The sequence below is a fragment of the Ovis aries genome, chromosome 20, assembly GCF_016772045.2.
Source record: "Ovis aries strain OAR_USU_Benz2616 breed Rambouillet chromosome 20, ARS-UI_Ramb_v3.0, whole genome shotgun sequence".
Taxonomy (NCBI): domain Eukaryota; kingdom Metazoa; phylum Chordata; class Mammalia; order Artiodactyla; family Bovidae; genus Ovis; species Ovis aries.
In genome coordinates, this window is record NC_056073.1 from 36118881 (window position 1) to 36132209 (window position 13329).

Sequence of the window (13329 nt, forward strand, 5' to 3'; positions counted from 1 at the left end):
AAGCTGTTCTCCTGTTTAATCTATTTTGGTTCATATCATCAGCAAAAACATTTGTAACACCAGGACAAATGCTTTTTTGAAGGAGGCTTTTTGACCCCACGTTTGGCATATCTTTAGAAGCAGACAAATAATGAAGCGGAAAGCTCTGTTCATTAATTTACATGAAGTCACAAATGGTGATAAAGGGCTGCCGGATGTTCCCCTTAATGTAAATGCACAAATCAATATTCTGAACCCTTTGGCCTCATGCCTGAGATCAACCTATATTTCCTAGAGGGGCAGAAAGGCCAGCAGTCAAATGACCTTTATCCACATCTCACCTAGGACTTTAGGGTCAACCCAGCCCAGAGGAGGGCTGGTCGGGGAGCTGATGACACCATTTCCCAGGCTGGAGAGAGGCAGAGGATAATAGAAAAGGCTGGCCTGTGGAATTTAAACGGGGCTGCCCTCTTAGAAAGTAACATTACAGTGAAGGAACCAATGAAAAGGTGCTGCTTTTCCTCATTTGTATATAATTATAATGTGATGTTTTAAAATACCAGCCATTTTGATAGGCATACATGAAGGAATTAAATCAGGCAGGGTCTTTGAAATAACAGTTTGCCCACTGCTGCTATTTGCCATAAAATCCTTTTCACTGTGGCAATTTAAAATCAACCTTGTAAAACATACCATGAGGAAAAACAGATTTTTTTTTTTAAGTCACTTGCTTGAAAAATTTCTGAAGTACTACCTAACATATCAAAAGCAATATAATTCAAATGCTGGATGTCATTGCTCCTTCCCGGTCATCCATCCAAACCCCCAAGTATGATGTATGATTTTTTTCCTGAACAACAGAAAACATTAATTTCTATGCTTATATGGTTATCAAGTTGGAGAGTTCCCTCCTGGTCAAGTAGGCTGACACACTTGGCAGGGTCATATCAGTCAGAGGGCTATGCCCACAGTCTTCACATGTCCTTGTCAAGCTCGTGAGAAGTGTCATTCACTTTCCGATTTCAGAGACTGTCATCACAATAGGTGAGAATATAGATAATAGGACCCTCTTTGTCACTATTCCTAACATTTAATTAACATGCCTTTGCCATTTCTCTGGGGCGGGGGGTGGGGTGGGAGATAATACATCTACTAAAACAAATTTGGAGTTATACAGCCAAATAAATATCACTCATCATTTTTCTGAATGTTAAGTCAGTGCTCTACTTTTTATTTTTTTTTTGGAGCACTTAACAATTGTGTTGAAGAAAGGACATCAAATGATGCTTAGAAATGTGATACACATTTTCATTTCACACTCCATCAGCTTTTACAGCTGTAGCTCAATGAAATGTAGGAGAGAGCCTGGCAAACAGCCATATTTACCAAGGTATAAAATAGGGGTCAGGTTACTTTTTTATAGAAAGAGAAAAAAAATGTTTAATTTTCACTCCACATGACTAAAACAGATACTCAGCTAAAACCCTTGAGAAAGGCACCATAACCACATCCACTGACATGGTTTACTGCCTGTTTAACTGTAGGTAGGTTTTTTTTTTTTTAAACTGTATTATAACCATCTTCACACAGCACAAAAATGACCCTTTTCTTACCTGTTTCCACTCAGGATTGACACAGAAACATACTGGCTCAGATCATCTTTGGTGTTAAATCTTCCACCTGGAAATAATGGCTTCTGCCCTCTGCCTCTAGCCTAGAAGCAGAAAGAGCTTCTTCCCTCCGCAGGCAGAGAAGCAAAGCTACAGGCATCAGCAAAAATGCATCTTTCTAATTCGAATTTCAATCTGTCAGAAAGGATTAAAGCCTCATGCATATATAAAAAGGGAACTGTACAAGATAACAGAAACATGGTTGGAAATCACTGAGCTCCCATAGCTGCCTTTTTACCAGCTGGGCAGAGAGGAAGGCCGCTTTTACCCACCTCTGTTAAACCCGAGACTTCTCCTCTTGCTAATGGTTTGCTGATGGATGGTGTGTATACTTTGGCGTCCGAAACTGGCTGCCCCTTCATAAAATGTTTTCCTGATTCATAAATGTCCACTTCGACCATTTTCCCCATGAATATGGGGTTCTTTGGCACTAAAACCTGAAAAAAAATGACAGAAGACTTAATTTTTAAAAATGAAATTTTATCTTAGAACAGTTTGAGGTTTACAGAATTATTGTTAACATAGCACAGAGAGCTCACACACCCCAGGTGCAACTTCCCTCTCGTTAACATCTAATGTTGGTATGATACATTTGTCACAATTAATAAGCCAATATTGATGCACTGTTGTTGTTCAGTCACTAAGTTGTGTCTGACTCTTTGTGACCCCATGGAATGCAGCATGCCAGGCTTCCCTGACCTTCACGATCTCCCACAGCTTGCTCAAATGCATGTCCATTGAGTCGGTGATGCCATCCACCCATCTCATCCTCTGTCGTCCCCTTCTCCTCCTGCCCTCAATCTTTCCCAGCTTCAGGGTCTTTTCCAATGAGTTGGCTCTTCGCATGAGGTGGACAAAGTATTGATGTATTACTATTAACTAAAGTCTATAATTTATTCAAATTTCCTCACTTGTCTCTTAATGTCCTTTTTCTCTTCGGGGATCCCATCTTAAGTGGGCTCTATCTTCCAGATGCTCAAAAATCTGGCTACCTAGCACAGGGAGGGCATTTCTGGGAGGGGTGGGGCCGCAGACAGTGCTCACTCCTCGCAGGATGCCTATGGTCCTAAGGCACGTGGAAGGCACAGCCAGTTACTTTTGAACAGGCCTTTGATATCCTGCTCTCGGCTGTCCCAGGCAATGAAGAAAACTGAGACAACACCGACGAAACCCTCATACGTTTGGAACCTTGCATGTTCACTGTCAGAGTCATGTTTAAGCAGCCACTTTAAATTAAGGCCTGAACATTTGGCTGCGTGTGTGTGTGTGTGCACATGCCTGTTGTTTTGGGGGAAGAAGAAGAACATCTCACAGCCCCTTTTTCCATAGTTCAAACCTTGGTGTGTGGAGCTAAACGACTTCTTTAACTGATGGTTTCCGTTGTTTCTTTCACTCTGTTATAAAGTGCATGTTATTTGCTAGCTCTGCATCCACGCAGAACCAGCTCCTCTGAAGGGTACTTTGGCTGGCTCACAGGAAACTGTCAGATGGTCTCTTTCCACTAAGATTACAGATCAAGGTACGTGTTTACTTCCAGCAAATGTTTCTCTTCTTCTGGGACCTACGGGTAGCCCGTATGTATTCTGTTCTCCCTCACACTTCTATTTCAGAACTGGCGCTACCTGCCAATCTTTTCAAGTCAGAATCCAAAATAAACAGCCTAATTCTGATCCAGTAGTCTACTCTGATATCTACATACAATCTTCACTTCTGGAGGTCATCTTTTGTAGAAAAATAATTCCTATGAAATCTTCGATAGGCTTGGTTGTAGAGACCCCCCCCCCAAAAAAAAAAAAAAAGTCAGATGAGAGCCAGAAATTCCACAGCCAGTTTCTCCGAGAGGCTAAATTGGATCTTGGTGTTTCTGAGTTTGATTTTCTATGACCATTGAGTACACTGCTTCATCAAAGTATAGGAAAAAGGTCACCTGGGTGGTGGATTACTCATGGCAAGCAAATGAACTAAGAGAGCCTTAGTGTCAGGATATGAAAGCCCTTTTAAATCAGTTTTTATAAAACAAGAAAATCTCTAGAGTAAACTGTCCCTGGGAGATCTGGTAGTATTCTGGGGGAAAATAACTCTCCTTGATCTGCTGCCTTGATCTGAATGAAGAGCTCAGTGTTTTTTGCCCCTCCGGTTTTAATAATTGGAAAAAGCTCCACTGCTTTAAACTGGAGGAAACAGCTAATGAGGCATGCCATCGCCTTTAAAATGAAGGGGAGAAAAAGTTCCCTGCTGAGGCAAAAACCCAGATGGCAAGAGAAAGAAGAGGAAAGAGGCTACCAAAATATAATCCAGCTCCTCCAGAGAGCTGCGCAGAAGCCTGGCCTGAAGGGAAGAGGGTTCTCTGGAGTCAATTACGGAGATGGAGAATGGGGAAGGCTCAGCTCCAACATGGAGGGCTGGGATCAGTCCTCAACTGGCTGGCTCAGAAGGGAAAGAATCTGACTGCAATGCAGGAGACCCAGGTTCAATCCCTGGGTCGGGAAGGCCCTCTGGAGGAGAAATGGCAACCCATTCCAGCATCCTTGCCTGGAGAATTCCATGGGCAGAGGAGCCTGGCGGGCTACAGTTCATGGGGTCGCAAAGAGTCAGACACAACTTACCAACTAAACAACCACCACCACCTCAACTGTAGTTGCTGCTGCTGCTGCTGCTAAGTTGCTTCAGTCGTGTCCGACTCTGTGTGATCCCATAGACGGGGGCCCACTGTCTCTGGGATTCTCCAGGCAAGAACACTGGAGTGGGTTGCCATTTCCTTCTCCAATGCAGGAAAGTGAAAAGGGAAAGTAAAGTCGCTCAGTCGTGTCTGACTCCTAGCGACCCCATGGACTGCAGCCTACCAGGCTCCTCTGTCCATGGGATTTTCCAGGCAAGAGTACTGGAGAGGGGTGCCATTGCCTTCTCCGACTGTAGTCTCTACTGGGGCCTAAACAGGGCATGTTCAGCCTGGGCCTTGTAAAGCTCTCCCCTGTTCCCTGAGGACCCAGTGCCTGGCGTGAGATGAGTTCACATGGGACACCCATGCTCAAGCCCCCTCCCACTCCTGCTTCCCTGCTTCTAACACAGAAGGTTAGCCTTCTAACACAGAAGGTTGGCCTCCCTTGCCAATGGTCCCTGAAGGAGGTACTGTCTGCTTTAGTCACTTTTGAATTGCTTTACCCCCTGCGGAAGTGCAATCCCAAACACTGAACTAGAAGTCTGGCTGCTGGTGCGGCAAAGCACGCTGCCTTAGAGGGGCAGGGACTGGGGAGCCCCTTCAGGTGCGCCTCGAAGAAAACTCTCCAAGTGAAGCTAGTGTGATCCTCACTCTAGTCTCCAAAGTCGTTCACACAATGTGAGCTGAGTCCAAGGAACACACTCTTTTCCTTTTGCCTCCAAGTGCTTTTCATTATGATGGAAGTTAAAAAAAAAAAAAAGGCAATACAAAAAAATAAAACCCTGAAACTAAAAAAGCCAACCAACAGACAAACAACCAAAAGCCTGTTAGAGCGCTGAGACAGGGAGAGGAAGTCCCCGCCCTTCCAGGCTGATGTCGCCGGAGCAGACATCCTTCCTGTCCCCTGGACAGAACTTTTCCCTCCACAGTGCCAGGCTGTGGGAGGCTGGGGCGGTCAGAACTGCCGGTTTCAAACTCCCCAACGCCAGAGGCTGCTCCCATCAAAGATGAATGAGGACTAAAAACAGTTACTCCTTTGGATAGAATGTTTTATAGATTAAGCCACAAAGATAAGCCCCACGTTAGCTTGGCTGGCTTGATTCTATAAAATAGCCTTCCTGCCACAAGATGCTATCAATATGAATCTCGGCTACTTTAAGTCTCTTTTGCTTAAATTGATTTACTTTCAGAATTCTTTCTCGTTTTGGAGAAATCCTGAGAGTGTGGGAGTGTCTCTTACCTGCTCGTAGAATCGATTGTGAGCAACATAAAACTTGGAATCAAAAGATTCTTCGGTGACTAACACTTGTTGTCTCTGACCAATCTGCGGAAAGAGGGGAGGAAAAAAAAATAGGAGCCATCAGGCAAATGTCTGAGAATCCAAAATAAATGCCAACCCAGAGTTATGGACCAGCAAGTCATGTCTTTTTAAATTGTTTTTTAAGATTTTTTTTAAAAAAATGTGGACCATTTTAAAAGTCTTTGTTGAATTTATTACAATATTGCTTCTATTTTTATGTGTTGGTTTTCTGGCTGTGAGGGATGTGGGATCTCAGCTCCTCGACCAGGGATGGAACCCGCACCCCGAGCACTGGAAGACGACGTCCTGACCGCTGGACCACTGGGGAAGTCCCACGCTGGGTCTTCTTGAATTTAAAGTAAATCTAGATTGCTAGCTACTTAACAGCCAATACAGAATCACGGATGCAAATTTCCAGAAAGGCATTATTCTTTGTGTAGTAATATAAAATTTGGGTAGAAAAAATCTTATTGTCTTAGAGAACTATGAAGCAAAACTTGATCTTATGTCTTCCTTCAACAGAAGTTAGATAATTAAGGCTTCTGAGACACACAAAAATCTTCTAAATATCACTTTGTTTCTTGAAACAAAGTCGCAAAACAAGCCAGAACAAGCTGCTTCTAATCCAAATTCATGAAAATATTTTGGCAATATGAGAGACTGGTAATAAACATTAATTTGAGTTATGAGGGATGTAACACTAAAGAAAACACCTCAAAAACTAGTCATTAAGTCTCTGCACCTAAACATTTCATACGCTGCATGCAATTCTGAAATTATTGATTAATTCAGTTATTTGCTTAATATATACATTTTCTCTCTCATGGGCAACTGTCTCTTTTTTTTTGCTGCAGCTGCGACTGCATATTCATTTTATTTTTTTAAGAGACTATTCTCTACAGGATCTGTATTTATGATTCAAGCATGAATTTTTAATAACCAAGAAGTTAAATTAGCCAAAACATTGGTTAAAGCAATGTGACCATTCTAAATTATTCTACCATTTCCAAGTTTATTCCACTGTGAAATGCAACATTTAAAGTATCTGTTATTTGTTTTTTTAAACAAGGTTGTCAAAATGGCTGATGTAGCAAACCAGCTATATTAGATGATTATGCCTAGAATCATTCTTGCCATTGCTCCTTGATAAATGCAACCCTCCATGTTAAAGTACACTGGCAAGATTTTTTTTTGAACAAAATCCCTTTTCTCATATGCAGGGACTTGTCACCATGTTCAGGCAGTTACCACTTAGGAAACATAAACACAGCTGCACTAAATAGACCACCTAACAATTAAAAAGAAAAACCTGAAAACACCAAGCTCCTCTCTCCATTATACAATGCCAACACCTAAATACGCTATAATTTGCTCTTTTTTTTTTTTAACTCTATCATTCAAATATAGCCACTTAGTAAGGTCTGCAAGATGACACATCACAGACTGAGGCAGTTCACTCCTTGAAAACCAGTGAAAGTTCCTACAACATTAATCTCTTTTAAAAATCAAGTTACAACAAAAGGAAGTTCTCCTAACTTCTACTTTGAGCTTTAATGGCCCTGTTTATTTAAAAAAAAAAAACACACACACAAAAACCAACTGATGAATACTGGGTTTCACTGAAGTATATTCTTCTGGAAGGAAACTTGGAATGTTTGCACACATTTCACAGTGTGAGTTGCTTATAACAGGATAAGTATCTGTCAATGGTTCTTAAGGAAATCTGCAATTACACTTCATCTAACATTAAGTTTTCAGGAAATTAACAACAATACGAGACTGCAGAGCCACCAAAAATGAATGCTGAGACTTTCCTCTTGTTAGAATGAATGTGGATGGTTGCAGTTAGCACTTTGGGGGTTATTCCATTTTATCTGGAGAGACTAACCATGGCAGTAATTCACACACATAGAGTTAGAAAAACTTGCTATGTTTATACAGCACAGGGCAGGGCATTTGATCAACCATCAGAGAACAATTTGTATGGAGTATTTAACTATTTGCCAATGGGATTCAGGAAAATTGCAATGGGCAGTCATTTATAGTGGCAAACACCTCTCCAGTCACCCTTTTGGTCCCTTCAGCCATCGATTTTGTCTCATTGGCTCTTTAAGTTCCCCAGAAACTACTGAGCAAAAATGAGCATGAGCAACCTAGGACTGTGACCAAAAATTGATGCCATCTATCCCCACCCCTTGAAACCGCCCTCCACGCCACAAAAAAATAAATAATAAATGTTCTAATGCAGTATTTTTTAAAGAATGAACTGAACATCAAATATGACTTTTAAGAGAATCAACTGTTTCAAATAACCTTAAAAACAACAACAAAGTTAAGGAAGTGTGTAGAGGGGGGATTGAGCTGCAATTCTGGAAGAGGTAACATTGCCTTGGTGACAACAAGGAAACTTACAGACAGGCCAAATGTGTAAGTCTCAAATCTTTTTTTAAATGAGTCATCTCCTTATTTTCTAACCGCTTTCTCCCCAACCCTACATGACAACTCTGTGTGGTTAAAGATCACATAACAAGATTTAGGGTGTAGTCAGTTGCTCAATTGTGTCCAGCTCTTTGCGACCCAAAGGACTGAGGCCTGGCAAGTTCCTCTGTCCATGGGATTTCCCAGGCAAGAATAATGAAGTGGTTGCCATTTCCTTCTCCAGGGCGTCTTCCCAACCCAGGGATCGAACCCAGGTCTCCTACACTGCGGGTGGATTCTTTATTGCCTGAGCTACCAGGGTACTAGATTTAGGGTAATCATCCTAATTTGACTTAGAATGCCTCTACTGCCCAGCAAGGTAGTCTTGGTCTCAGAGGAAGAAGTGGGGCTTCAGAAGCAAAAGAGCAAGGCTATAGATACCCTTAAGTCCCTAGGACTAACATCACCCAGCTCTCAAATATACTAAAGGCAGAGGAATCCCCCAGGAGAAGGATCAGCCTGTCTTACAGAAGGATAGGTCTACACGGAATCTTCTCTGAGGTTCTGCAGCATCTACTCTCTGCTGATGTTCTGAGATTCTGTGAGAAGGAGGCGTCTTCCACGGCTTCTCACCCTCGCTGACAGAACCTCCCCAGCAACTGGAATCTCTGACAGGAATGCAAGGCTCCCTCACTGGCTTTGAGACAAGCCCCTCGAAGAGGAAGTTAACAGAATGACTGCTTGTGTAATTTTAAAAATGAACAAACTCCTGAGTTCACAGAATATATATACAGGTATACACACTCGCCCACAGAGAGAGAAAGAGAATACAAAGGAGGTTGAAAAGACTGGTTTCGATGTCCTCTGTGACTGGTAGCACAACTTGGCTATTCAGCAGGAAGGATTAAGACTCAAGTAGAACTATAAACCCACAGAAGGATCCAGAGGGTGACTCCCAGATAACTGGAACTTCCAAGGACAGGATGGAAGGGAAAAGTGATGGAGGGAGAAGGAAGGGTCAGAAGCAGGAACGCACAGTTCCAGCAGAACCCTGGGGAGAGGAAGAAGGGTTATTCAAAGACATCAAATGCCACATGTTTGAACTGGAGAGTGGGGCGAGAGGACACAGGTTTGAGAAGATTATTTTGAAGATAAAAGAAATTTGGCTACATTTTGGGCCTTTGATTTCCTCACAGGAAAAAAAATGAGAGTTTGGTAGAAGTGATACTGGAGGGGAGAGGCGAGCAGACTGAAGAGGAAGTGAATTCTGATTTTTTGAGGACCTCTCAGTTCCAAAATTCTAAGTGATCATTCATGGTAGATTTGATCTGCTGACAAGGTTTCAGATGAAGGAAATTTGTACTTTGAATCCAGGCTGTCCCTTTTCTCCCAGTCAGTGTGTGCTTAGAGCCCTCTGCAAACTATAGCCACTTTCTTATTGCCCTGAAAGGAACAACTTGATTTTAATACCCACCAAAGAAACATTGACAAAGTCTCTCATAAAGCTATCCAGTGACCTGCACCTGAAGAATCCTGTTAAAATCTTCCCAACAAAGTCCTTTTTAAATTAATCTCTTTGCCTTTTGATTTGCTTTACAGGTATATAATCTATAGCTAATTTATAAAAATGCTTCTTTAATTTCTAAAGCATTTTAGAGTTTAAGAAGTTGGGTTGGGAATAGAGTCTCTCGCACTTTTCACTTTCCATTTACAAAGTCTGACCTTCAGGACATGCATCAGAACTTTTCAAAGTGGTTGTCAGACCTGGCACCTGTTGTAAGCAGACAAATGTACTCTGTAATTTATTCATCAGATGTCAGTGAAGACAATGGCTTTTCCTATGACATGTACAACTTCTTTCAGTCCATGTGAACCTAACTTCAAAATCACATTTTATGAGAAATGAACTGCAGAAATGTTGCAGGGAGGAAGCCAACTCTGACTCCATGTTGGAGACATTTGTTGACTTGCTTTTTTTTTTTTGCTTTTATTATTATAATCAATACTCCACAGCTTATTATTATTGACACTCCATGGCTTGCCTGGAGGACCCTGCCCCTCTGCTTGACTGTAAACTAAAGTGCCTTTGTTCAGCTCATGGAGAGAGAGTTTGTCCCTTCCCACCTGTGAACAGAAGAGATTAATACACCCCTTCCAAGGGCTGGCCATTCCCTTGGAGATGTTTGGCAAGACGGAAGACCCTTTCACTTGACTTGCCCACTGCCTCTTCCTCTCTGTTCTGCCTTTGACTTTAGTTCCTCATTGTTTCTTTCTCTCTGATCTATTAAAGAATCTGGCATCCAGACCCCAATAAGAGGGTTATTTTGAGGTGCTAGCCTGCCATCTTGTTGGTCTACCAGCTCCCCGATTAAAGTCTCTTTCTTGCCTCAACACCTCGTCTCTGGGATTCACTGGAGCCTGGTGTAACAGAAACAGTCCTAGGAAACCATCCCTCTGCTTCACAGATGGGGTCACTGAAGGTACAGAACAAGCCCACGGGATCCTGCATGATTGCTAATCTCACAGAGCTGATGGGAACCATGGTCCCTGCTATGAAGGGGGAGGTACGGGTTGGGGTAGAACCTTCTAGGCTTTGTTGGAAAGACGTGAAAAAAAAAAAAAAAAGGGCTTCTGCTTTTTTTTTTCCCCCCCCCAAACACAAAGGCAGAAAATAAAGACTGCATTCCCTTGAATAGACAAAGACGCTCAGAACCTGAAAGGGGCTTAGCAAACTGATTTCACAGAGAGAAGACTGAGGTTCAGCAGAATGCACTGATCTGTTCAGTGGCCAAGAGAAGTTTTGGAAGCATCCTTGCTACTTGATGTCTCCTATGTAATTCCTAGCTGCAGAAAACGTACATCATGGCTCTGATTCTGGAGTGTGTGGCTTTTCCTTGAGCAGGGAAACATCTGTGACAAACAAAAAGCAGTAAAGCAGTGGCTTTTTAAAATTCAATTTGGGGGCAGATTTCTCAGTCCGTTATATAATCAGCTGGCTGTGTTCTTTGTGTCACATCTATGCTTCAAATTTCCCAAGTGCCTGAAGTGGTGAGAAACATCAGTTCTAACCATATGGGCAGATAACACACAGAAAACACACACTTGCATGAAAAAAACAGTGGTTTCCAACAGAATTGGGTTGCTGAATGAATGCTCATTCAAGTACATTCTATTTCTCCATGGGTCCTAAAACAAACAACATTCTGCACGGCTATTTCAGGATGTAAAGAGAGAAGCTAAAAAGAATTGCTTCAAGACAGGCAGATAATACTGAAATTTAACAAAGACATTAAGAGTACTTGGGTTTTTACCTTTAACCCAGTAAGAATTGTGACTTGTATAAGTATTCCCTGAACTAGAAGAAGCAGAGTTTCTTTTAAGCCCATAATGTGGCTTTAAAATATAAACTTCATGTAAATTTTACTTTTTTCAACTCCCCCCCCCCTCACTTTTGTTTTACTTAAACAGAAAACCTTACGTGTGGCTTTGAAAAATAATTGCAATTCACTTTCTACTCTTAAAGGGTCAGGTTACAGAGATTTCAATAATTCAATATAACGGCTCAGAGTACCCAAAACCATTCATAAAGGACAGATGTATATTAGACTTGTGTTAGAGAAATATTTATTTCTTGAAAACAGTTATAAGAAGGTAGAGGAATTATTTTGCTTCCTCTGAAAAGTTTCTAGCAATTAATTTTTCTGTCCAGTTGCCTTAGGTGGAGAAATAGAGATTAAAACACACATATCAAAAGCTCTCATAATTATTTACTGCACATTTCTAATAAGCCTGAATTTTATCTCTGCTTATCCTATACAATATTTTGACATGCTACTTTTACAGCTAAGTTTTTTTTTAAATTGTAGATAATAAAATACAATTTTTCTACCTGACTGGTTTCTGAATGCATGACTCTGGGAAATGTCAAATGTCTTTCTTTAGCTCCAGTCAAATTAGTTTTTTTTTTCCCCCTAAGCTGCCTGGAACATGTTAAACACAAGGCTGTGACCTTAAACTCTGAAATAATATTTCTAGTGTCTGTGCAAAAGCCTGCCCTCACATACACCTTTAGACTAATTACTGCAGTGTAATGTTGCCAGTGAACCACTGTAATTACACTTGGAGAAAAGTATGGTCTTGTTCTTTCCTAGCTAATGAAAATGATAACCTTTCTATTTTGATTCATCATTCACAACAGGCAGAGCATGCGATGCTGGGTCTCCAGGGTATACAGTAATTTTCCTGACTGTTTATGCACACTTCTGTTTTCTGGCCCTGCTGAAGCTGGAATTAAAGAAGCAGGCACACTTAAGCTAAAAACAGTCAACAGTAATAATAGCAATAACACTAAAATTTAATATCATCCTTAGCCACAACGCCCTTCTATAACGAAACAGGGCCGTGACACAGGAATGTGTGTCAAGATGATGATAGAATAGAAAACGAGTAATGAGCCTCTAAGTCCAGCGTATTGAAAATGCCTGCTATCAGTTTACTGGTCTACTTAAGGATTCTGGAGAGACGATGGAGGACAGTTGACTGTGAAAGGGGCTGGACTTGGATCCGACTCTTAAACAATGATAGGAAATACATTGTTAGATTTTTTTTTTTTAATACCATCCTCTGTGTGAAAAAAAAAAAACAACCACATATTTGTTAGCTATTCTTATTATTAGAATTAAGTGTGTTCAAAGGGAAAGAACGCTCCTTTAAGTGTATCCATACCTCTAAAATGTTTATTTATCTAGTAATTGCCATGAGTATCTTAGTGTGTCTATTATTCCTTCCTCACATTTCATAAATAACCTAAACACACGCAAAAAACAATCTGGCTTGTTGAAAGTCCTTCCTCCCAAAGCAGTGATGAAAGTTACAAAGACCAGACCCAAGGTGGTTCTGCTGAAATCGAATCAGACAATGAAATTTCTTCTAACAATTTTAGTCTTCAGTTGCTGGCTGATTTTCTTCTAGCTATGTGCACATCCCAGTAAGAGAAAGGCAACCAAAGGGGTTTCTTCCCAGGTGGAGGCAATTTCATTCCTAACAAAGGCTTTTTTTCTTCTGTTGGTGGATCAGTTCTGTCTAGTTGCTCAGTCGTGTCCGACTCTTTGTGACCCCATGGACTGCAGCACGCCAGGCCTGCCTGTCCGTCACCAACTCCTGGAGCTTACCCAAACTCATGTCCATTTTGTTGGTGATGCCATCCAACCATCTTATCCTCTGTTGTCCCCTTTTCCTCCCGCCTTCAATCTTTCCCAGCATCAGGATCTTTTCCAATGAGTCAGTTCTTCATATCAAGTGGC

General features: G+C 41.5%; 1 protein-coding gene across 8 annotated transcripts in view; it reads right to left on the reverse strand.

Annotated features, from left to right (window-relative positions):
* CDKAL1 (CDK5 regulatory subunit associated protein 1 like 1) overlaps nt 1–13329 on the reverse strand; it is a 607158-nt gene that overhangs the window by 19347 nt on the left and 574482 nt on the right. For all 8 annotated transcript variants that reach the window (XM_027959157.3, XM_027959153.3, XM_060403461.1 and 5 more), the window contains 2 exons: nt 5549–5632; nt 1922–2086 (listed from right to left, as the gene is read on the reverse strand). In XM_027959157.3, the coding sequence (XP_027814958.1) occupies nt 1922–2086; nt 5549–5632 (249 nt within the window). The remainder of the gene's footprint in view (nt 1–1921; nt 2087–5548; nt 5633–13329) is intronic.